Source organism: Salvelinus namaycush, chromosome 24 (genome assembly GCF_016432855.1).
Source record: "Salvelinus namaycush isolate Seneca chromosome 24, SaNama_1.0, whole genome shotgun sequence".
Classification (NCBI taxonomy): Eukaryota; Metazoa; Chordata; class Actinopteri; order Salmoniformes; family Salmonidae; genus Salvelinus; species Salvelinus namaycush.
The window spans coordinates 22,798,229-22,822,979 of record NC_052330.1 but is presented as its reverse complement, the minus strand read 5'-3'; the positions used below and the strand labels follow the sequence as shown (position 1 = coordinate 22,822,979).

At 41.8% G+C, this 24,751-nt stretch overlaps 2 protein-coding genes across 5 annotated transcripts in view; both read right to left on the bottom strand.

Moving 5' to 3' along the window:
• Positions 1–460: 460 nt before the first annotated feature.
• On the bottom strand, positions 461–7,930 carry LOC120019089 (transcriptional repressor protein YY1-like). Of its 4 annotated transcripts, none has more exons than XM_038962336.1 (6): positions 7,302–7,930; positions 3,816–4,017; positions 3,482–3,541; positions 3,156–3,216; positions 1,699–1,857; positions 461–1,550 (listed from the first exon to the last, which is right to left on the bottom strand). In XM_038962336.1, the coding sequence occupies exons 1-6, from the start codon at positions 7,828–7,830 to the stop codon at positions 1,368–1,370; spliced, it is 1,194 nt and encodes a 397-aa protein (XP_038818264.1). In that variant the 5' UTR covers positions 7,831–7,930; the 3' UTR covers positions 461–1,367. The 4 variants fall into 4 exon arrangements, with proteins under 4 accessions (XP_038818264.1, XP_038818265.1, XP_038818266.1 ...); XM_038962337.1 differs by having other exon boundaries at positions 3,816–4,005; XM_038962338.1 differs by having other exon boundaries at positions 3,855–4,017; positions 7,302–7,928.
• Positions 7,931–10,430: 2,500 nt separating this feature from the next.
• Positions 10,431–24,751, bottom strand: part of LOC120019355 (ena/VASP-like protein) — a 37,480-nt gene continuing 23,159 nt past the window's right edge. The window contains exons 5-11 of the mRNA XM_038962647.1: positions 13,932–14,038; positions 11,835–11,874; positions 11,672–11,681; positions 11,206–11,266; positions 10,916–10,976; positions 10,768–10,825; positions 10,431–10,468 (exon numbers count right to left, since the gene is read on the bottom strand). Coding sequence (XP_038818575.1) covers positions 10,431–10,468; positions 10,768–10,825; positions 10,916–10,976; positions 11,206–11,266; positions 11,672–11,681; positions 11,835–11,874; positions 13,932–14,038 — 375 coding nt within the window. The remainder of the gene's footprint in view (positions 10,469–10,767; positions 10,826–10,915; positions 10,977–11,205; positions 11,267–11,671; positions 11,682–11,834; positions 11,875–13,931; positions 14,039–24,751) is intronic.

Here is a 24,751-nt window from a genome sequence, read left to right as displayed (position 1 = left end):
CAGCACAAAACACCTGCCTTTGGACTTTGTATTAACCAGTGGCACTGTTCCAAATCGACCCCTAGCACGTACCTTCTTCCCCTGGGCACTTCATGTACATTTGAAAGGATGGCTATTTCTCTCAGGTATAGGAGATATGTCTCAGGTATAGACAAGCAATAAGCTATTTCCCAAAGCCAAATCGACCCTTACGCCCATGTGCTTCTGGAGATCAGAGGATTTGACAGGTGTTAGTAATATGGAAACAGCTCCACATTGCTCTCTAATAGGCTAGGTGAAAGTTTCACCATATTGACTAAACCAATCAAATCCTCTCACATCTCCACAAGTGCATAGGGCTTAGAGGTTGATTTGGGATTGGCCCCATGTCTCCAGTATAGGCAAGCAATAGGTATTTCACCACACGTATGAGAACACGCCACCCTCACAGCAGGCCTAGAAATTAGTGGAAAAAAACAGATTTGGGATAACCTTTTTATTGTGGGCCGTTGAAATGCATGGGTGTAAATATCAACAAAGAAAGTTCATGGTTGACGACGCCTGTACATTACATTCTAACAAAGAAACAGATGGTCACTCTGGCGATTTCATTTAATGCATTTTAGTATTAGAATAGACAGGCTCGCAGTGAATCAACGGTAGGGACATGTTTCTCAGCAAAGGTGACAATTCATCAAAAAAGAAATCAACTCATGACAAAATTAAATTGGTTAACAATTTAAAAATCACACCTATCACAGTCTAAATAATTTCAACAGCCATACAATACAAGTATACAAGATGATTTAATGGTTGGAAGGAATACAACCAAAAGTAAAGATTAACATGCAAACCAAAACTTTTTTCAGAAAATAGTTTGAAGCAATGTGACGGTACAGTAACTCACGTCTTGCCAGGACTATCATACGGTAAGTGGATCTAAATACTCAGGGGGAAAAAAACATAATAATCTAATTGTCTTACTGAACATATCCCAAAATAAGTGTACAATATGCACACTTGTAGAAATAGAAAATTAAAATCTATGCTGAAAGTGGAAAAACAGCCTGATTGCTCCCTCTCTCATGCAGCTCCATGGCAGAAAGAATAGTCTCTGATGTTAGTCCATGAGTTCCATATTTATGGCAATAAACATGAAGCCGCTATGAAGTGAGGAGAGAGGGGGGTGGAAGGTTGGGAGGGGTTTCATCTTTCTGAAGAGTGCCACTGTGTTCTTCAGCCAACCAATAGGAGAAGGGAGAATTTAATCTCCGTATTTATCAAAAAGTATTTTTCAATCATTTCCTTCTTTCATCAAAGGAGGTTTGACGTGTGGTGTCTTTAAGATGCTGCTGTGGGGGTGGGACTTGGGGCAGGTCAGAGGGCTCTCATTGGTTGTTTTTGGCTTTGGCGTGTGTGAGGATGTGAGACTTGAGGTTGGTTGACTGGGCAAACTTCTTATTGCAGCCGTCAAAGGGGCATACGTAGGGCCGGTCTCCGGTGTGGATACGAACGTGTGTGCGCAAGTTAAAGTCCAGCGAAAACCTCTTCCCACAGCCCTCAAAGGTACACTGCACAAAGGAAGGAGAACATGGATGGACAAAAGGAGAGGTGTATTAGGATATAGGAGTCAATGGTAAATTTGTGTGCAGTTACTCTACATGCATTTGTCTTTTTGCGTCAATCTCCTAGGAGAATTTATGCAGACCAGGTACATACTTGGAAGGGTTTCTCCCCTGTGTGAACGAGTTGGTGACGTTTGAGTTTGGAACTCTCTACGAAGGCCTTGCCACACTCGGCACAGACGTGCACACGAGGCCCGTGGGTGTGGAGATGCTTCCTCATCGCTGAATTGTCCCTGAACATCTTTGTGCAGCCCTGAGGGAGATTTATAGAAAGTGTTGGTATACCGGATTCCATATACACAATGTACAAAACATTAAGGACATCTGCTACAGCGACAGCTAGCTAAGTTTAAGAGCGCTGGGCCAGTAACCGAAAGGTCGGTGTAGGTGTACACCGGGCCGGCAAGGTGCAATAATCTGCCCTTGAGCAAGGCAGTTAACCCCAAACAACTGCTCACCAACTCAATAGGAAAGTATTCTTAATGCATGTCTTAATGTATGATCATGAGTCATAATACCTGATGAGAGCACATTTAGGAATACCAACATTTGGCATTTTCTTAAATGACACTAAAATAAAGTGCAATATCTGTGTGAAATAAATATGTAAACATGGCTCACATTGTGTAGGCATATGCTAGAATGTTTTCTTGCAAAGAAAAACATATGTACTTCTCATTTCCCACTCTGGGTTAATGTGATGGGCTGTCACTTAATAAGTAACTCTCTGTAGCCCTGGAGGTCCATCCATCTGTAGTAAGCGCAACAGTTCACTGACAACTTCAGCTTGCTTATATAGAGTGGGTACTACCTGTGCTGAAATGGGTACGAGAGGGCGAAGTTTTTAACGTGGTCTGAGCACTTTCACGAGGTGCTCAAACCCCCGATTCTTCTCAACCACTGAGAATGTGCACATATCTGCGGCTGTAAACATACCCATCGCTCTTGTAATTTCTTTGGCCCGGTCAGAATCAGCTGTGAAGAGCTGCTTGAATGCAGAGGAGAGACTAAGCTGTGTTTTTTTGTGTGTGTTTCCATCTTCCATTGGTAAGAATACTGCGTTGATGTCGGCATAAATGTGTCAACATGTTTGAGGTGTTGGTAGCTGCATAGGCTATTCTCGTTGAGCAGTGTTGACATGCTCTCGGTCCATCGCAAGCTACTGAGAAGACAAAATGTTCCCAAACTGGAGATATACGCGATGGAGAATCCTCCTGGTTTGTCAGCCCCACCACTCACCATCGTACAGAAGTAGTTGCCGGCTGCGCCGCACAAAAGGACAGTTTGAAATGCGCCAATTAAGATTTTAATAACATGCGCATATGCTCTAGTTGTTGTAACAGAATATCCTGAAATGTTTTCAGCTCAGGTTTACACGAGGGGCATACAACACAGTGTAGGCATAGCCCACAGTCCGAGTGGTTGCATTTATTATATATTCATTTGGGCTCACAATGCGGACAGAACAGAGGTCCCCGAACCGTTGGAGAATACATGTACCTTAACACCCCTACTGGGCAGGAAAGAAACCGTTGGAAACAGACTACTTACTTTATGAGGGCAGGCTATCGTCCTGGGCGCGTCGTCTTCTTTTACCTTCCTCGGCTTCATCCTGAGAAAACATTGGATATGAAGTTAACTTTCAGCCTATTGCATTCACAGGGAACAGAACTCAAATAATGTTGTCCATATACAAAATCTAATTAACCATGTTCAATTCCTAACCAGTGAATATAAACCAGCACCCATGCAAGTGTTCCAGTATGGCTGACAACAGCCGGTTTCGTCCTTTCACTGTGTTAAAGTGCTCTGTGTCAGTGTGTGTTGAGGGTGTTCAGAGATATAAAGGCTCTTGTAGAATGGACTCTAGAACTTACCACACAGAGTTCTGACCATAGGGACCAGCAGAGTCACTGAAGGAACTAAGAACACAGCATCTGAACGGGACAGTCAGAAATATCCGGGCTCAACACTCCCTTTAGGAAGGAGATCGGGCTATATACCTCTGACATCTACTACAGAAAAGCTGCCTCATCAGGTGCTGCCTTCCAAGACAGGCAGGCAACATGGAGAATCACAAATCCTGGCATCTTGCTAAACACCAATTTACAAGGTGAGCTACAAGAGAGCATAGGTGTAAATTATTTGTGTGTTAAGAGTTTAGGCCAAACAATAGGGGTTTTTATTTGAGGGGGTGTTCGCTGTACATACCCTTGATGGACAGGTGAGTTTAGGCAAATAGACACTGACCTGGCAAACTCTGCCAGCTGTTTGGGGTCTGACAGGTCGATGCCAGGTATCCCTCCAGGGGGCAGCTTCTTCCCCGTCATGTATTCAGAGTAGTCCGGAGGGGAATTCTCCCCAATGATCTGTTCTTCAACAACTGACTCATGGTCAATGTCTTTTTTGTCATCTAGGATACAATGCAGGGACTTAACCGAAAATAGCCATACAAGACCGGGGTAAATCATTGCAGTTTGCCCACGCGCCAGCAGATGGCGATATTGAGTCATTTCATTTGTATTTATTATGGATCCCAATTACTCTTTCTGGGGTGCAGAAAAATTAAGGCAGTTATAACATTTTAAAAACATTACTTCCACAACAGATTTCACAACACATTAATAAGTGTGTGCTGTCAGGCCCCTACTTTACTACCACATATACACAACACAAAATCCAAGTGTACGTGTGTATGTTATCGTGTTTGTAGGCACGTGTCTGTGCCTATGTTTGTGTTGCTTCACTGTTCCATAAGGTGTATACATGAGTTACTTGATGTGGAATAGAGTTCCATAGTCATGGCTCTATGTAGTACTGTGCGCCTCCCAAAGTCTGTTCTGGACTGTGAAGAGACATGTTTTGTGGCCAGTAGTTCAAACAGACAGCTCAGTCCATTCAACATGTCAATACTGCTCACAAATACAAGTTGTGATGAAGTCAATCTCTCCTACAATTTGAGCCAGGAAAGATTGACATGCATAATGTTAGCTCTCGGTGTACATCCAAGGAACAGCCATTGCTGCCCTGTTGAGCCTAAAGTCCCCCTGTGGCACCTGACCACAAGACTGTGCGACAAAACTAGGGCCTACCTTGATACACTCGTATCCCCCGTGGACCGGTTCGTATGTAAAACATTCTCCATTCAGGCTGCAAATGCATCACTTTCATGCATCACAACCATGCTAGTGGCTAATGCCTAGGAATGCTAGACCAAGATGTTGCGTATCAGATCATCTTGTTTACCCCTGGCTTAAAGCAGGGCCCGATATCAGGAAGGAGCATTAGTCAATCTAGCATGGCGGCCTGGTCTCAGACTAGACGTAACATAGTAAATGTAAATCCGGGACACTCAAATTAGTATTATATGTTCACATAAAACAGATTGTTACTTAAAGTAAATATTCACCCATTTTGATTATATATTTTTCTGCATCTGAGCAATGTTCTATTGATTCCCTGGGTCATTTATTGCTATTGCCGTTCAAGCAGGCATACATTTGGCCGGAATGACATACTGTAGCATTTCGATAAAGCCGCTCCCACTACACTGGAACTTAATAGCAATACAACTTTTAGATCGCAATAACATCTATCATACATCAGATTTCAAAACTGGACGATGTCATAACACAGGAGGTCATCTTCTCTCGAATGAGCCATTGATCATATTTTTTGCTATATTCCTACATAGAGAAAAATGGAATTTGGCAGAGGGTCTAACATTTCTCCTACTTGTCTGCTCCTTCAGTCCAGGGTGCATTGCATGGTGCTCTTGCGAATGTCAGACTACACTCAGACACATTGACTGGCCAGTTGAACATGGTTAGACTGTAGACTCCTAAATTGATATTGCCATTTGTTTAAGCGATTTTACAGCTAACTAGCTACTTCACATGCTGATATTGACTATGGTATTGTGTGTAGCTATGTTTGCTAGCTACCTACCTAGCCAACTCAGAGAGAGCATTGCATTGTGGGTTTTGCAGTCGACTTGAGCTGCAACAGATTTTGACAATGATTTTCACATGTTGCTACCAACCTTATTACAAACAAAATGAAACACATGTTCACAAAAAATTAGCGGTTTTGGGTGGATTTTTAATACACCCAACCAACCACCCTACTAAAGATGAGATTTGAACTCGCAAACTTTGGGTTGCTAGACATTCACGTTATACACCCACCCAACTATGTTAGCTAACCTTAACCAATAGCCTAACTAATGTTAGCCAACTTGATAATGCTAGCCATCTAGCTAGAATTCATATAATACATGTTGCAAATTGTAAACATATTGTACGTTTTGCATATTCATAACAAATTGTTTCTAATTCGTAATATATTATACAAATTGTAATTTGTAACATAGCATACGAAAATGGGTGATGTACATACACAAGTTACTCCATTTTGTATTATATGTTACGTTTCATATGGTATATATTGTCTTGGACACCAGCATGATGGTGGAAAATGGTGTTTCATAAAGAAAGTACACATTTTCCCAGTTTTTTCCCTCCTTACCATTAACTATAGTTAACGAGGAAATGAACGCGTTTGCAGCCTGAATGGAGAATGTTTTAGGTATGAACCGGTCCACGGGGATATGAGTGTATTGCCGGCTGCATACAATGCGTTTGGACGGTAAGGTGAAACGACTCAATATCGCCATCTGGCGGCCTTTAGGCTACTAAGCTGTTAGAAAACAGCAAACAAAAAACAACACTGCAGCAATATTTCTAGACATTGTAGCTAGCAGTATAGCTTTGTTTTTACAAAATAGTGAAATACAATGTATACAATCATTGATTCTGATTAAAATAACTAATATGAACATGCATCACCTTGATCCCCCTGCACAGTTTATCTGCTAACATTGTTTCTCGCTCTGCTGCTAGTCGCATTTTGGTAGCCACACGCCAGGATTATGGGTTTACTAGTTAGCCTAGCACGCGAACGGAGAATGTTTATCAATCATGCTGAATCCAAATGCGGTTAAACGGTGCTTGTACAATGCAAGCTGTGTAGGGTCGTAGTTTTTAGGAACGTTAACTAGCTTGTGTTGCTAGCCAGCTACTATACTTGATTGAGAACTCGCTAGCTGTCGCGTGTAAAAAAAGTTAACGTTAGCTGGCTATGCAGAAGAAAAGCATCAATGGGCTAGAAAACTTTTTTTGGACAATATATTTGGCCAGCCGTTTAAATCTAACAAAACTAAGTTACAGGGTTACTGACCCAGATATTGTAATCACGGCTGATGTAGTTACTTATTCCGCAAAGTTGACGTAAGGCACCTAACTAGCTAGTTACGCCGTCGGGGCCTACTCTCTGGAGTCAGCAGCGCGCTTGCACACCTGACCGCCGCCATCTTCGCCCGGCCGCCCTATCGCCATTTTTTCGGGCCGCCATACTGGTTCTCGGGGAACATGGCGGCGCCCAGCAACATCTAAAAACATGGCCTCCAAAACAAAAACATTTCAATCTAACCGACACACATTTCTGCACATTCTAAAAGTGATCCCGAAGGTGGCTTGGCGAACTACGAGGGAATAGACTGGTGCAAAACGTCTACGCCCTGCAACAGGGCCTCTTGGCAAGAATCTTGCACAAGTTAACTACCAAACACGAACAATGCGGGGAGAGATACACAGATAACGTTAGCTACAGTAACATTAGATAGAACCGACGACTTACCCGAAGCCCACATTGTAACAGAGAATTCCCCCTCCATAGTCTTTATTTGCACCTGCTTCTGTTCCCATTTTCTACTGCTTGGTTCTACAGCACCCAAATAGCTCTTTTGGCCAGCTTTTTTGCCACTGCCGCCTACCCCTCTCTTCATCCGACCCACCGAGTTTTTCCCGGCTACAGTCACCAGAGTCTGTTCGATGTACTCGTCTTCCACCCCGGGTGCTGGGACGGGGATGAGGATTTGATCCTCGTAACCCCCGTCCGCAAGCATATCCGAATCATCCCCGCCAACAACTTCCTCTCTTGTCTGCACTAGGATCACTTCTTGATGATGGTGGTGGTTGATCGAATTCGGGTCGTCTGATACCAGCGGCTGAAGTGCTATCATCGCCTGGTCGTCGTCTCCCCCGATCACTGTAGTCTCGATAGTCTCTACCGGTATCGTTTCCACCTCTATCTCGTGCAACTCCACTAGTTCGGCCGGCATCTCCGAGCCGTCCGCCTCAATATAAAGCGTATCGCCGGATGCCATGTTGAACTCTACCAGCTTACTTCTCACGCAGCCTGTGCTGTGCTCGTTTGCCCCACAAACACCCCCTGCCCCTGTTCTCCCTCTTCGATGATCAATTATATTGACAAGATAGTCGAGTGACCGCTCTAACGATTAAAATACATGTCCTCAAAGATGGGAGGAGGCAAGATCAGGTGGGACCATTCTAACCAATGAGAGGGCATATGCGCGTGTGAAAACTCCAATATAAGGTAGTTTTTTTCAGAGTTGCCTAAATTCCATTTGCTTCCACTTATAGCAGTGCATTCGTAACAACCTAACCACTGCGGAACTTATAGTCGAACAAATAAGCCTCACGTTGCAAATAAGCAATTCATTTTTTTGTTGTTGACTAAATTCGACACTCTCTTGACCTCCATTCAAAAATGCGTAATTTCGTTGTTTTATTTTTGTGTACAGATTTTTGAGTAAACCCTGTCGCTTCGCCTTTTCCTCTCGGATAACACAAAGAACTCTGTCCCAAGCCACCAATTCCTACACCACAAACATCACAAACACCCATGGGGGGGTCTGGTGAGGATGCTTAGACCTAAAGTTGCATTCCTTTTGATCATGTAGGGTGAATATTTTTTTGCTTGCTTAAACATTAATAAGGCCCACAATGACATTGGCCAACTCACTGCTAAGCATAATGCACCATAAGACATTTCTATGTTTTTTTTTTAAATGCAGAAAACGACTATCACATAGGATACCTACTGGCATTAGCCCCATCTAGTCCATTGGATGTGTTTCATAGGCTCGTTGAATGTTTCATATTACACTACACATCAACAGGGAATAGGGATGGATATATTGCAATTGTTTTTTGTTTCTTGGGTTTTCTACAAATATATGTTTTCTGTAAACATACTCTATATGGGCTTTCTCGAGTGGCGCAGCGGTCTAAGGCACTGCATCTCAGTACTAAAGGCGTCACTACAGACCCTGGTTCGATTCCAGGCTGTATCACAACTGGCCGTGATTGGGAGTAGCACAATTGGCCCAGCTTCGTTAGGGTTTGGCTGGGGTAGGCGCAGTCATTGTAATAAGAATTTGTTCTTAACTGACTTGTCTAGTAAAATATATCTGGTCTTTTGGCGTTCTCCTAATCTGACCTCCAGGTGTCAGTATACTCAAGGGGACAAAATACCTCTCAATCTAGATAGTTGTGTAACACCTCTTGTGATGCAGTCATGTATCTGCATTACATGTGCTGTATACTGACTGCATGAGTTTATTAATATCAGGAGGTTGCAAAGCCATGTTACAGAAAAGTCAGATAGAAGTGTATGGAGAAGTACAGATGGGGTTCTCTGTCATGTAGGGAATCATTCATCCCTATACTTAACAATTCTCTAAATTGATCCCCAATGAATACGCCAAAGGATAGTGTTATGTGTTGTTAGAAAGTATGACTAAAACAGAGATATGTTAAAAGGAACAGATAGGCCAAATGATGTTCATAGTGGCCCATAGTGTAGGAATACACAGTCTGACTAGGTGAATGCTTGTGAATAAACACTAAATCAAAGCAGCTAATCAAGCACAACTCAGAAAACAGACACAACTCTCACAATCAAAGAGGTCACTTCATTTTTCCAAGACATTGTTCAGTTTTATTTTAAATCATTTTAGTGAATATATACTATATATATATATAGGCCAAATTACATTTTTTTTACCAGGAAGCACTTGGTCATAAAAGGAAATAATAAAACAAACAATACTTCACCATATCGTTGCAGCCAATAAACATTTTATTAACAACATGATCACAAATACTCTGGTGTATTATTATTTTTTTGTTCATAAGATTGCAATATCCAAAGAGCAATAGTTTATATACCACCCTCCCTTTCAGGTTCAAGACCTGTTTTAAAAAATCTTTCAGTCAGTGATTACACACACACAATTGTGTTTGGCGAAAAAGGATACAAAACTTTTTAAAAATGTTGAGGTCAGATCATGAGAAATAAATCCATATGTGCTTATAATTGTATTTTAAAACAAAATCAAAAGAGAAAAAAATTACAATATAAAATATAAAAGGCTGACATAAAATGATTATCATCAGTGTCATTATAATTATTATTTTGTTACTATTGTCGTCACTAAAACTACTACTACTTATATTCACACCATTACATCTACAATAATACAAATAATAGTCATATTAATGACAATGATAGTAATAATAATGCCAAACAAACATTTTATAAATAAAAACTCCTAGGAAACCAAGATGTTACTTAATTGAATTTCATAATTGTTTCCTTTAAGATGGGAAACAGAACAGTAAACATTGGTTACTGATGGACAGATAGAGAAAAAGAGAGAAAAACGAGACCAGAGAAAGTGAAAAAATCAGTGCGAGAGTGTCCTCCATCCATCCCATTCTTCCAAACGTAACGTAAACAAACTGTTCCTGTAGTGTTACAGCAACATTGTCACGTTGCTTTAACATCACAGCAATGTAGAATAAATAAATGGTTGTAGTTCGGGCCTCGATCCTCTCCTTGCCTCCTCAGACACAGCAGTGGTTGCCGTGGGGACAATGGTTCCAAAAGGTACATGAAAGATTATGTCGTGCTGATTCTGCTCAGTTCTTGTCTAATGACTGGAAGAGAGAGGAGACACAACAGGAGTGTTACAAGTCTTGTCATGGAGAGAAGATGTGTTGTCCTGTCAGAGACCAACTCTAGTATATCAGCAGTATTACTTTCAGTTTCTATGTCTCTGGCGCCATCTGGAGGAAAACATGTCTCACTTCTTCTCTTCCAATAACAACCTCATTTGGTCAGTTCCAAACATAAGTGCAGTAAACTACATACTACAGAGGTATTAGCCACAGACAGTACATTTCCTATCGAGACATTCTTGGATGAAGTGAATGAGGAACTCAGAGAGATAACGCACCATCAATGATCTCATCCTTCACCTTGTGTAATTCACGAACAACTTCTTCCAAGATTTCCTGTTCCAAGTACAAAAGTTAATCATAACAGGTATATGTTTTCATATTCACAAAGTGTATGTGCCAATAATTTACTTCCGGGCTCCTTACCTGCTTCATTCTGTCAAAGTCTAAGGCATCTGTGTCGCTGCTACTCCCCACAGGTCGTACCCTACAGAAACCAAGGAAAACACTCTCACACAACATAGTATCTCAATATATTTATTTTACAAATGAGAGTAAGCATGCAATATAAAATTATAAGTGCACAAATAAGGCATTAAGTGTACAGAGGGAAATGTGTACAGTCCTTTACAGAGTTAACCAGCCAATCCCTTGATTACATAACCTAATTTTAAGACCTAAGTTGGCAGACTAACTTAGTCCGTCAAGTTTCTCACCTTGATACCAGTGATGACCTCTCTGCAGAGTTGGCTCTGTCCCATGGCTTCTTCACGCCATCTGAGAGGGGAAGGAGAAGAGAAGACAGGGGTCAGGGTAGGAAAAACATTACCTCAACATGTCAATTTTATTGTGTGTGTATATATATATATATTGTGTTGTTCTTGTGTACAATAAATTGTGGTGTATTTGTGTTGTATACGTCAGAAACCCTGCCTCTTCAAGGAGGATCTTAAATAAACCTCCGCCCCCAAAAATACACTTGTCTTTTCCTACTAGCACTGACTCTGCTGATAACTACTTTATTGAGGGAAAATGTGCCTGTTATGACTGTGATATGTGGTTGTCTCATCTAGCTATCTTAAGATGAATGCACTAATTGTAAGTCGCGTCTGCTATAAGAGCATCTGCTAAATTACAAGAATTTAAATGTATATATATATAAACTGTGTGTGACTGGAGTACCTGTGGCGTTCTGTCCACCCTTGATGCCGGGGGAAGGGGACCTATTGGGGTCATCCTGCAAAACAACAGGAAAAATATATTGACGTCAACTAAGGAGAAGTGAGTCATAAATGTAATGATAAAAGAGTCATAAGTCACTGTAACATCAGTTAGCATCACTCACGATTTGGTTGTCCTCAGGCTTCTCTGATGCTGCTTTCCTTCTGGGGGCAAGAAGAAGCCTCAAGTCAGAGCCTCATTCAGTTTGATATCAAAGTTGTACATTCAATATGTCTGACGGTCCCCTCCCCATATGACTAGACATTATTTTGAATAGAAATGTCTGTTGTTCTAACTAGAAGGCTATGTTTCTGTGGGAAACCTGCAGGTCCAGATTGAGATCATTGCGGTCAGTCGGCATTTTTCGTGCTGCGGTTGGGAGCGGGCGGTCAGAGAGGCAACTTTGGGATGAAAATCTTTTTGTTGTCCCACAGATGATTTGGAAACGCTCGTCTTTCTGCTTTGAATACGTTAGCATACTTATTGTATTAAAAGCACATCTTTGTTGCATTATTCACATACTCAGAATTCGCTGCTTCAAGTTAAGTGTCCTACCTCTCCTTTCCTAGTTGGGCATGCAAGATCAAGTGCACCTAGTATACACTACCGGTCAAAAGTTTTAGAACACCTACTCATTCAAGGGTTTTTCTTTATTTTTACTATTTTCTACATTGTAGAATAATAGTGAAGACATCAACACTTTGAACTAACACATATGGAATCATGTAGTAACCAAAAAAGTGTTAAACAAATCAAAATCTATCTTATATTTGAGATTCTTCAAATAGCCACTCTTTGCCTTGATGACAGCTTTGCACACTCTTGGCATTCTCTCAACCAGCTTCATGGGGTAGTCACCTGGAATGCATTCCACGACCTATATACTAGGCGGTGACAGATAAAAGGTCCAAAAAAGATTCCAGTCACCCAAGTCACAGACTGTTCTCTCTGCTACTGCACGGCAAGCGGTACCGGAGCGCCAAGTCTATGTCCAAAAGGCTCCTTAACAGCTTCTACCTCCAAGCTATAACACTGTTGAACAATTAATCAAATGGCCACCCGGACTATTTACATTGACACCCCCCCCCCCCCCCCCCCCCCATTTGTTTTTACACTGCTGCTACTCACTGTTTATTATCTATGCATAGTCACTTTACCCCTACCTACAGTACATGTACAAATTACCTCAACTAACCTGTACCCCCACACATTGACTCGATACCGGTACCCCCTGTATATAGCCTCATTATAGTTATTTTATTGTGTTACTTTACATTTTTTACTTTAGTTTATTTAGTATATATTTTCTTAACTCTATTACTTGAACTGCATTGTTGGTTAAGGGCTTGTAAGTAAGCATTTTATGGTAAGGTGAGCACCTGTTGTATTCGGCGCATGTGACAAATAACATTTGATTTGATTTGAGTAGGCTATAAATATAGCCAGTGCACGGGCGGAGAAGCACGGGGAAGTTATCTTTCCAAGGAAATATACTTCATAAATATGATTAGGCTATAGTGTACTATATTGCCTTGAAATAAATATTGATCATTCATATTTGTCAGTTTGAAAATCGTCCCACTCCTAAAAGGTAGGGTATAAAATGTAGCTAATTGTAAAGTGCAAGTCTCTCCAACTCTGCTCTCTTCAAACTATGTCTACCCTATTAGCTGATATAGCCCAGTAATACAGATAGCCTGATTTAACGGACTATGTGAGAATCTCTGTTAATTTAATATATTTCTTAGGTTATTTTTCCGCATTTTGATATTCCCTATAGGGCCTAAAATCGCTGCGACCATGGCTACCAAGTGAGCTGCGTCACATACGTCTAAAATAACATTGCAGGACCGCAGTTGGGTTCGGGACCAGTTCTTGCGGTAGTGGGTAGGAGCCGGACAGAAAGCCACTGGGTGTGGGAGGGTGCCGCATGAAAAGCTGCGGGTGGGAGCGGGTGGGAGCGGGATTAATAAATTAGTCCCGCACAGACTTGTAGTTCTAACTCTATGCTCTGAATAGGAATGCCTGCTCTAGTGTTTCTAACGCTATGCTCTGAATAGGAATGCCTGCTCTAGTGTTTCTAACTCTATGCTCTGAATAGGAATGCCTGCTCTAGTGTTTCTAACGCTATGCTCTGAATAGGAATGCCTGCTCTAGTGTTTCTAACTCTATGCTCTGAATAGGAATGCCTGCTCTAGTGTTTCTAACTCTATGCTCTGACCTCCGCGCCAGCAGAGCGTTCATCTCCTCCATCAGTCCTCCGCTGCCACCACTTGTCCGGTTGGCTTCGTTTTTGGTCCCCGATCCTGAAGAGTTAGAGTCCTCAGGCTGGAGAGAGAAGAGCGAGACACACACAGTATCTTAAGAGAAGATAGGACAGAGAGTGTTATGTAACCTAGTTGTAAGGGGGAAAGGAAAGGGAAAGGGGGATACCTAGTCAGTTGTACAACTGAATGCATTCAACTGAAATGTGTCTTCCGCATTTAACCCAACCCCTCTGGAGCACCAGTTAATGGTCTAAAGGGGCTTCCTTAACCTATTTCATCTCCACTGATATGAAAGAGCTGGGCTTGGTGAACATTGTGCTTTCACCTATCCTATGTTGAGATCAGTGCAGATGAAGGAAAGAAGAGGAGGAGATAAGGTGACTTTAGACCAGTGGTCACCAACCTTTTCTGAGTCAAGATCACTGTCACAGTCAAAAAGCAAGCTGAGATTTACCGCTCACAACTTAACATTAACCTAATAAAAATGCAGTTCTGTAGGAATGAGGCTTCTGCAATAGGCCAAATATATTATCACAGCATATTGGCTCTACACAGTGCTGTGAAAAAGTATTTGCCCCTTCCTGATTTCTTATTTTCTTGCACATTTGTCACACTTAAATGTTTCAGATCATCAAACAAATTTTAATATTACACAAAGATAACTCAAGTAAACACAAAACACAGTTTTTAAGTGATCATTTTATTTATTAAGGGAAAAAAGCTATCCGAACCTTCATGGCCCTATGTAACAAAGTAATTGCCCCCACTTGTTAAATCATGAATTTACTGTTGTTAATCACATTTTTTTGGAAAGCTGAGTTCAATTTCACTAGCCACACCCAGGCCTGATTACTGCCAGACCTGTTGAAACAAGAAATCACTTAAATAGAACCTGTCTGACAAAGTGAAGTATGCCAAAAGATCTCAAAAAGCAAGACATCATGCTGCGATCCAAAGAAATTCAGGAACAGATGAGAAACAAAGTAATTGACATCTATCAGTCTGGAAAGGGTTACAAAGCCATTAAAGCTTTGGGACTCCAGAGAACCACGGTGAGAGACATTATCCACAAATGAGGAAATTTGGAACAGTGGTGAACCTTCCCAGGAGTGGCCGGCCTACCAAAATTACCCCAAGAGCGCAGCGACGACTCATCCAAGAGGTCACAAAAGAACCCACAACATCTAAAGAACTGCAGGCCTCACTTTCCTCAGTTAAGGTCAGTGTTCATGACTCAACCATAAGAAAGAGACTGGGCAAAAATGGTATCCATGGCAGAGTTCCAAGGTGAAAACCACTGCTGACCAAAAAGAACATAAAGGCTAGTCTCACTTTTGGCAAAAAACATCTGGATGATCCTCAAGACTTTCGGGAAAATATTCTGTGGACTGACGAGACAAAAGTTGAACTTTTTGTAAGGTGTGCGTCCCTTTACATCTGGCGTAAAAGTAACACAGCATTTCAGAAAAAGAACATTATACCAACAGTCAGATATGGTGGTGGTATTGTGATGGTCTGGGGCTGCTTTGCTGCTTCAGGACCTGGACGACTTGCTGTGATTGATGGAACCATGAATTCTGCTCTCTACCAAAACATCCTGAAGGATAATGTCCGGCCATCAGTTTGTGACCTCAAGCTGAAGCGCACTTGGGTTCTGCAGCAGGACAATGATCCAAAACACACCAGCAAGTCCACCTCTGAATGGCTTAAAAAAACAAAATAAAGGTTTTGGAGTGGCCTAGTCAAAGTCCGGACTTGAATCCGATTGAGATGCTGTGGCGTGACCTTAAAAAGGCGGTTCATGCTCGAAAACCCTCTAATGTGGCTGAATTAAAACAATTCTGCAAAGAAGAGTGGGCCAAAATTCCTCCACGGCGATGTGAAAGACTCAATGGCAGTTATCGCAAACACTTGATTGCAGTTGTTGCTGCTGAGGGTGGCACAACCAGTTATTAGGTTTAGGGGGCAATTACTTTTTCACATAGGGCCATGAAGGTTAGGATAGCTTTTTCCCTTAATAAATAAAATCATCACTTAAAAACTGCGTTTTGTATTTACTTGGGTTATCTTTGTGTAATATTTAAATTAGTTTGATCTGAAACATTTAAGTGTGACAAATGTGCAATACAATAAGAAATCAGGAAGGGGGCAAATACTTTTTCACAGCACTGTAAATGCTTGGCCTGCGAATATTGTTCTTCTCAGACAATATTATATTTCCAAACTCTAGCTTTGATAACAAAATAGATCAGTTTGTGTAGCATATGTAAGGCACAGCTGAGTATAAATTGAAATAATTTGCAAATAGCTTTTTTATTTTACTGGACTGATGATGCCTGCATCTGATGGTCATGGTGCTTACAAGACAACTGGGAACTCGAGAAAAAAAAGATAAAATCATGACGTCAACTGGATGATCGTTCAAAAAAAAAAATCCCAGTCAGATCTCTTTTTTTTTTTTCTTCATGAGTTCCCAGTTGTCTTGAATGAACTGAAGTCGGAGATGTCCTATTTACGAGTTACCAGTTGTTTTGAACACGTCATTAGTCTCAGTGGTGAGACTGACCAGAGAGAGGGGACACTGTGTTCCACCTCATGGCAAAACTGGAGTCGCACCGCATCCGCATCTGCCTCATGTTGTTCCTATGACCAGAGAAAGTGAAGTATTCATCCATATTTAAATAGACACGACGAGCTGCTAATAATAATAGAAACGCAGGGCTATCGATACACTTGGCTACTATTTCATTGCAGCTACAGCGGGAGTGGTAGTATCAGGGGCGCAACTTTCACTGGGAATGAGGGGGACATGACCCCCCCACCACACACACATTCTGAAATAGCATTTTTGCCCCCCAGGGGTCTCAGTGTGGACCATGCGGACGTCTCAGAGAGGTCGGGTAGGCTGTTTGGCGGTATCAGACGGCTGGATTTAGGACCCTGCGGGTACCACAGAGCGTAGGAACAGAGGCAGCTGTTGTCTGTGTGTATTGTGCTTTTTCTCCGAGTTGTAAAAGCAAGCAGAGCAGAAACTGGCTACTCCTTATTTGACTGATGTAGCTGGCAAGGTAACTGATGTTTGAGTTAACATAAAACATTTATTTATTCCTAGTGCTGAGTTAGTAGTGTAACTGACATGTAACGTTAGCTAATGGATTACATGTTTCATCCCCTCTCGACTGAGGTTCTGTCTGAAGTGCATGAACTAGCTAGTTAGCTAGCTAGTAGCTACCACAGTCAGTTCAGCTCTAGCTCTCTGTCAGGAAGCAGTATCTTTCAGCTGTTGTGTGTATGGAAATGCTTTGTAGACTTTGTCCCGTTTCAACAGAAGTAAATTAACTTGGCAAATTTTGCCCGTTGATGTACAGTGCATTCGGAAAGTATTCAGACCCCTTCATTTTTTCCACATTTTGTTACATTACAGCCTTAATCTAAAATGGATTTAAAAAATGATAATTTCATCAATCTACACACAATACACACAATTTTTGCAAATGTATTTAAAATAAAGAACAGAAATACCTTATTTACATAAGTATTCAGACCCTTTGCTATGATAATTGAAATTGAGCTCAGGTGCATCCTGTTTCCATTGATCATCCTTGAGATGTTTCTACAACTTGACTGGAGTCCACCTGTGGTAAATTCAATTGATTGGACATGATTTGGAAACGCACACACCTGTCTATATAAGGTCCCAGAGTTGACAGTGCATGTCAGAGCAAAAATCAAGCCTTGAGGTCGAAGGAATTGTCCGTAGAGCTCCGAGGCAGCATTGTGTCAACGCACAGATCTGGGGAAAGGTACCAAAAAATGTCTGCAGCATTGAAGGTTCCCAAGAACACAGTGGCCTCCATCATTCTAAAATGAAAGAAGTTTGGAACCACCAAGACTCTTCCAAGAGCTGGCCACCCGGCCAAACTGAGAAATCGGGGAGAACCTTCGAGAAGGACAACCATCTCTGCAGCACTCCACCAATCAGGCCTTTATGGTAGAGTGGCCAGACAGAAGCCACTCCTCAGTAAAAGGCACATGACGGATGTGGCAGGGCTTGAAACCCAGCCGCGAGCTGCCCAGTGACGCGAGCCTACCAGACGAGCTAAATGCCTTTTATGCTCGCTTCGAGGCAAGCAACACTGAAGCGTGCATGAGAGCACCAGCTGTTCCGGACGACTGTGTTATCACGCTCTCCGTGGCTGATGTGAGCAAGACCTTTAAACATGTCAACATTCACAGGATGTGTACTCAAAGCATGCGCGGACCAACTGGCAAGTGTCTTCACTGACATTTTCAACCTCTCCCTGACCAAGTCTGTTTCAAACAGACCACCATAGTCCCTGTGCCCAAGAAAGCGAAGGTAACCTGCCTATATGATTACCGCCCCGTAGCACTCTCCCTCACTCTCCCTCAAATCTCTCCCTCAATGTGAGCAAGACAAAAGAGCTGATCATGGACTATAAGAAAAGGAGGGCCGAACAGGCCCCCATTAACATCAACAGGGCTGAAGTGGAGCGGGTCGAGGGATTCAAATTCCTTGGTGTCCACATCACCAACAGACTATCATGGTCCAAACACACCAAGACAGTTGTGAAGAGGGCACGACAACACATTTTCACCCTCAGGAGACTGAAAAGATTTGGCATGGGTCCCCTAATCTTCAAAAAGTTCTACAGCTGCACCATCGAGAGCATCCTGACCGGTTGCATCACCGCCTGGTATGGCAGCTGCTCGGCATCTGACCGTAAGGAGCTACAGAGCGTAGTGCTTATGGCCCAGTATATCACCGGGGCCAACCTTCCTGCCATCCAGGACCTATATACTAGGCAGTGTCAGAGGAAGTCCCAAAAAATTGTCAAAGACTCCAGTCACCCAAGTCCATAGACTGTTCTCTCTGCTACCGCACGGCAAGCGGTACCGGAGCACCAAGTCTAGAACTAAAAGGCTCCTTAACAGCTTCTACCCGGTTGCATCACCGCCTGGTATGGCAACTGCTCAGCATCTGACCCTAAGGTGCTACAGAGGCTAGTGCTTATGGCCCAGTACATCACTGGGGCCAAGCTTCCTGACATCCAGGACCTATATACTAGGCGGTGACAGAGGAAGTCCCCAAAAATTCTCCAGTCACCCAAGTCAGACTGTTCTCTCTGCTACCGCACGGCAAGCGGTACCGGAGCGCCAAGTCTAGGACAAAAAGGCTCCTTAACAGCTTCTACCCCCAAGCCATAAGACTGCAGAACAATTAATCAAATGGCCTCCCAGACTATTTACATTTACCCCCCCCCCCCCCCCCCCCCCCCCTCCATTTGTTTTTACACTGCTGCTACTCGCTGTTTATTATCTATGCATAGTCACTTTACAAATTACCTCGACTAACCTGTACCCCCGCACATTGATTCGGTACCGGTACCCCCTGTATATAGACTCATTATTGTTATGTAATTTTCTGGTGTTACTTTTGGATTTTTTTCACTAGTTTATTTAGTAAATATTTTCTTAACTCCTTCTTGAACTACATTGTTGGTTAAGGACTTGTGAGTAAACATTTCACGGTAAAGTATACACCTGTTGTATTCGGCGCATGTGACAAATACAATTTGATTTGATTTGACAGCCCGCTTTGAGTTTGCCAAAGGAACCTAAAGGACTCAGACCATGAGAAACCAAGATTGAACTCTTTGGCCAATGCCAAGCGTCACGTCTGGAGGAAACCTGGCACCGCTCATCCCCTGGCCAATACCATCCCTACTGTGAAGCATGGTGGTGGCAGCATCATGCTGTGGAAATGTTTTCAGCGGCAGGGACTGGGAGACTAGAACTTGAACCCAATCGAACATCTCTGGAGAGACCTGAAAATAGCTGTGCAGCGACGCTCCCCATCAAACCTGACAGAGCTTTAGAAGATCTGCAGAGAAGAATGGGAGAAACTCCCCAAAAACAGGTGTGTCAGGCTTGTAGTGTCATACCCAAGAATACTCGAAGCGGTAATCGCTGCCAAAGGTACTTCAAAAAAGTACTGAGTAAAGGGTCTGAATACTTATGTAAATGTGATACTTCCGTTTTATTATTTTTAATACATTTGCAAAAAATTCTAAAAACCTGTTTTTGCTTTGTCATTATGGGGTATTGTGCGTAAATCGAAGAGGGAAAATAACAATGTAACCATTTTTAGAATAAGGCTGTAACGTAACAAAATGTGGAAAAGGTCAAGGGGTCTAAATACTTTCTGAATGTACTGTACCATTAGAGTTAGCTAACAGTTGGTTAACGTTAGCTGGCTCACTGACTTTAGCTATCAGTTTTGCCTCAATCACACTAGACCTGAATCAAATGATGAAACCAGTGGCCAAACAATTGAGGACCGATATTCTGACGTCTTTTGACAGCGCAATGTGAGTCAGTATAGCAATGTAACATTATTGATCTGTCAGTTTCCCTAGCTAATTCCCTACTTTGCTCACACTGACACAATATAAACAGCTCTACAGGCTTCACTGTCATGGTGCGCAGTCAGTACACAACACTATGCTCATCATCTCTCAGCAGGATCAGATGGTGACAGGGGTTCCAGCAGGGTCAGACAGCCAGGGAAGACTAGTCTACGGAGCTCAGGTGAATTTTTAATTATATTAAATAACCAGTGAATGAATACAAAGTTCCATCTTGAGTTGATGGTCATTTCTATTATTGAACCATTATATTATCCAATAATAGATTCAATGTATAAATGTACACCAAGGTAATTCTTTGTCATGCTTTATAGCAGGATCAGATGGTGACAGGGGTCTGAGCAGGGTCAGGCAACCATGGAAGACCAGTCTGTGAAAGCTCTGAGGTGAACTTTTTCAGATACATCAATATATTCTCGCTAAGCAGCGAAAACTGGACAAGCCAGAGGCTTCAAAGATTGAAACTATTTTAACTTCTTATGGCTGGGGGCAGTATTGAGTAGCTTGGATGAATAAGGTGCCCAGAGGTGCCCAGAGTAAACTGCCTGCTCCTCAGTCCCAGTTGCTAATATATGCATATTATTAGTATATTTGGATAGAAAACACTCTGAAGTTTCTAAAACTGTTTGAATGATGTCTGTCAGTATAACAGAACTCATATGGCAGGCAAAAACCTGAGAAAAAATCCAACCAGGAAGTGCGAAATCTGAGGTTGGTCGATTTTCAACTCAGCCCCTATTGAAGATACAGGATACAAGATACCGTCTGACAAACCTCTAAAGTTGATTTCCAATCCAAACTGTTGATACAGGCTTTTCCCAATGACACAAAACATGCCAAACAAAAATAAGACACTATTGATATGTTAGAATGTCCTGTCATCTCAGACATAAATTACTGCAGTTTAAGACCATCCATAGAACGTACTATATGCCAGTAAAACTGAATATCATACACTGTAATTCCTCTACTAGATGTGTAAAACACAAGGGGACATATCTGCATATGTTATTCTCTTGTGAAGGCTGGCTGAATTCAGGCAAAGTGTATGTTCTTTTATCTCAGCATGTCTACAGGTTCTCCCTTCTCCCTGTTTTTTTGTTTGCTTGGAAACGTTGATACTGGAGACTGTTATCAGAAGAAACGGTGTAACCTAGCATTTATAGCGGCTAAGAAATACATTGCATTAATTGATTATCCTCCCACAATGTCACAATAGATGGCAGAAATGTCAAGTTATGTATCACTAGATTTGATTTATTAAAGAATTAAGGGTATACTGTGCAACTTTCATAAGGTCTGGATGCCTTATATGGAATACTGTACGACAAAAGGAGTCTGTCATGAAAATACGTCAGGGGAGAAACCTATTTAGGCCCAATCCCTAGCTGCTGGGCTGCACAGTCCTGGCCCTGGGGGTCTGCCGTACTGTTCTCACTCTGGCCTTGGCCTAACACACCTGAAACCAATAGTAAAAGAGTAAAAGAGAGTGACGTATGACGTAAAGGTAACGTAAGGGTAATGGCGGACTGAAGGGATTTATGTAGAGCACCTCAAGATAAAACATAATATTCGAAATATCTGCTAAATTAGACTAAAATATTAGCACTACTTAATCTGGTGAGTGATAACCTTCAATCTGGACAATAACACAAAACAAATCCTAAAACTAGAGACATTTATCGACAAATATTACGAAAACAGGCAACAACCAAACATGACGGAGAGTAAGACAGGGGAACCGATTACAAAACGAAAACGTGACTCTTCTACAGACACTGATGATTTAATATTCTCACCACCCGGAATGGTAAAGGTCGAAACCGATCTGTTAAAATCAATAAATGACAAACTGGGTATACTTGAATTAGTTAGTAAGGATATAAAAGAGTTGAAGGCAAGCCTAGAGATGAGTGATGAAAAAGCTGCGACATTGGAGAAGCAAACACACGCGCTAAAAGGGACAGTCAATAAGATTGAAACCGAAATGAATGGAATTAAAAAGGAGAACACCGTTCTGAAGGAAACCTTACTAGACATACAAACTAGATCCATGAGAGAGAATTTGGTACTTACAGGTATCCAAGAAAAAGAAGGAGAAGTTCCTGAATCTATAGTTAGAGAGTTCCTCCTTACAGCGCTTCAGATTCCACGCGAAGTTATCGACAAAATCCAACTTGAACGCGTTCACCGCTTCGGACAGAGAGGGCAGAGGTACGAACGCCCAATCGTTGCCAAATTTGCTTCATTTAAAGATAAAATAATGGTTAAAAGCCTGGGTAAAAGACTTGCTGGGACCAAAATTGGCATGAATGATCAGTTTCCGAAGGAAATTGCAGAACGGCGCAAAGTTCTGTATCCAATTTTCAAAGAAAATAGATTAAAAGCGAAACGAGTAGCTCTCGTCGTTGATAAACTATATATTGATAACCAGTTGTTCAGAGACACAAAGACTACTCCATGGTTATTTTAAAAATTACAAAGTTCTCATAGACGAGGGAAATAAACACAATTCAAGCCCGGTTACTGATTGTAACAATACAATAAAAAATATAGCTTTTCTATAAATCTTCACATATAACTAATTGAACACACAAGCACTAATTCAACATAGTGAAGATAAAAACTAAGTAAACAGAAGGCACAGTATGTGTGGATGGTATGGTTTGTGTTTATTTTTTATTTTATTTGTTATGTTTGGAAAGTTGAGTGAGTGAGTAATGAAATGGTTGCATATCCCAGAGCCAATGTATTGCTGTGAGCCGGGTATGAGAGGGCTTTCAATGTTGTTCAGATGATGGATATACTTTTATAATGAATTATACGTCTTATTTATTTATTGTCCTATCATGGAGAACTACATTTTTTATTTATTTTTTTATAAATTATATCTAATTATTTATTATCCTATTTTAATGGTACGGTCCATGGCACTATACCCTAGACACCCACCTGAATGACCCAGATACTAAGGAGAAGTCCCTAACTGTTTTATGTGCCCGCTGTAAGCGGTCTGTATGCAGCTAAAATGAGGTCAGAGACCAAGAGCAGCACTGCCCCCTCAAGATTCTGAGCCTGCTTGGCAGGGTTGGTCCTGCAAAGCCAAAGCCCCAATAAGGGAGAGCATAATATACAAGGAAATTCTCAAAGCTGCTAATGAGAACCTTGACGACCTTGTACCTAGCCGGTGGGGATTCCGGTGGGGTGCCCCCACCCAGGCAGTGGCAGTGCTGGCAACACTAGCTGCAGTAACCCATGGGGAGGGGGTCACACTCGGACATTCAGAGAGGGGGTATATTATTGTGGCCCTGGCGGCACAAAATCAAAGTCGGACTGCATGGAGATGCGTGGGGACATGGTCATGACGGGTGGCCGTATTGTGGGTGTTTCAGGAATAAGGTGTACATTTGACCTCCATTATCTAGGATATGACAATGGTAAATAAATCTCTCAATTTTTGCTAATTTTTTGTGCGGTCTTGCAGGCCTTCTCATGCAGCTGCAACTGCAAGTGCATTTGTAAATCATGACCCATCTTGAGTTGGGCTCTGGGATGGTGCAATTGTTGAGAAAGTGAGCTTATGGTTGTGTGGGGGTAAGGGCTGAGTGTGTGTGGGTGTATGTGTGTATCCCACAACTGTTGCGAAGGAAGAAGTAAAAGATGTTAGGGACAATAGAGGATGATCCACAGATATATATAATACAAATCGAGGTGAGGGCAATGGAAATGCATATGGTAATTGATCTTCTTCAATTCGGTAAATGGCACTGTATGCTCTTTTCAAAGAATGGATCCCAGTCGGTTCAGGGCTATGGGATACAGGGGGTCGAGGGTGGTCTACCGGGCATTGGGATGACAAGCCATCTCGAGATGAGGCCTTTTAGCGGGTGGAATAGTAGGGACCAATTGGAGGTTTACTTAGTAGAAATGCAAATATCATGGTACAACTATATAGACACTCAATCATTATGTTACTTTTTAATAGTACGTTTACAAAAATATATTCTGATTAAAAGAATGAAAGGTGTGTCTCATTATGGTAAGTGGTGAAATAAGTATAGCCAGTTACAATTGTAATGGCTTAGCAGATAATAAGAAAAGACGATCAGTATTTACCTGGCTAAAAGAGAAGGATTATAATATCTATTGTTTACAGGAAACCCATTCAACAGTTTTAGATGAAGTTTTGTGGAAAAAGAACTGGGGGGGAAAAATATATTTCTCCCATGGGCAAAGAAATTCAAAAGGGGTGATGGTTTTAATTAACAATAATTTTGATCCAAATGTGCAAATTGTCCAAACAGATCCTCAAGGTAGATGGATTATTT

What these genes read in the sequence shown, in the direction of transcription:
- LOC120019089 (XM_038962336.1), bottom strand. Translation starts at nt 7,830, where the DNA reads ATGGCATCCGGCGATACGCTTTATATTGAGGCGGACGGCTCGGAGATG. An exon ending in TGTTACAATGTGGGCTTCGG is followed by an intron (nt 4,018 to 7,301) that starts GTAAGTCGTCGG and finishes ATTGTATCCTAG; the next exon opens with ATGACAAAAAAGACATTGAC. An exon ending in TATGGTCAGAACTCTGTGTG is followed by an intron (nt 3,217 to 3,481) that starts GTAAGTTCTAGA and finishes ATGTTTTCTCAG; the next exon opens with GATGAAGCCGAGGAAGGTAA.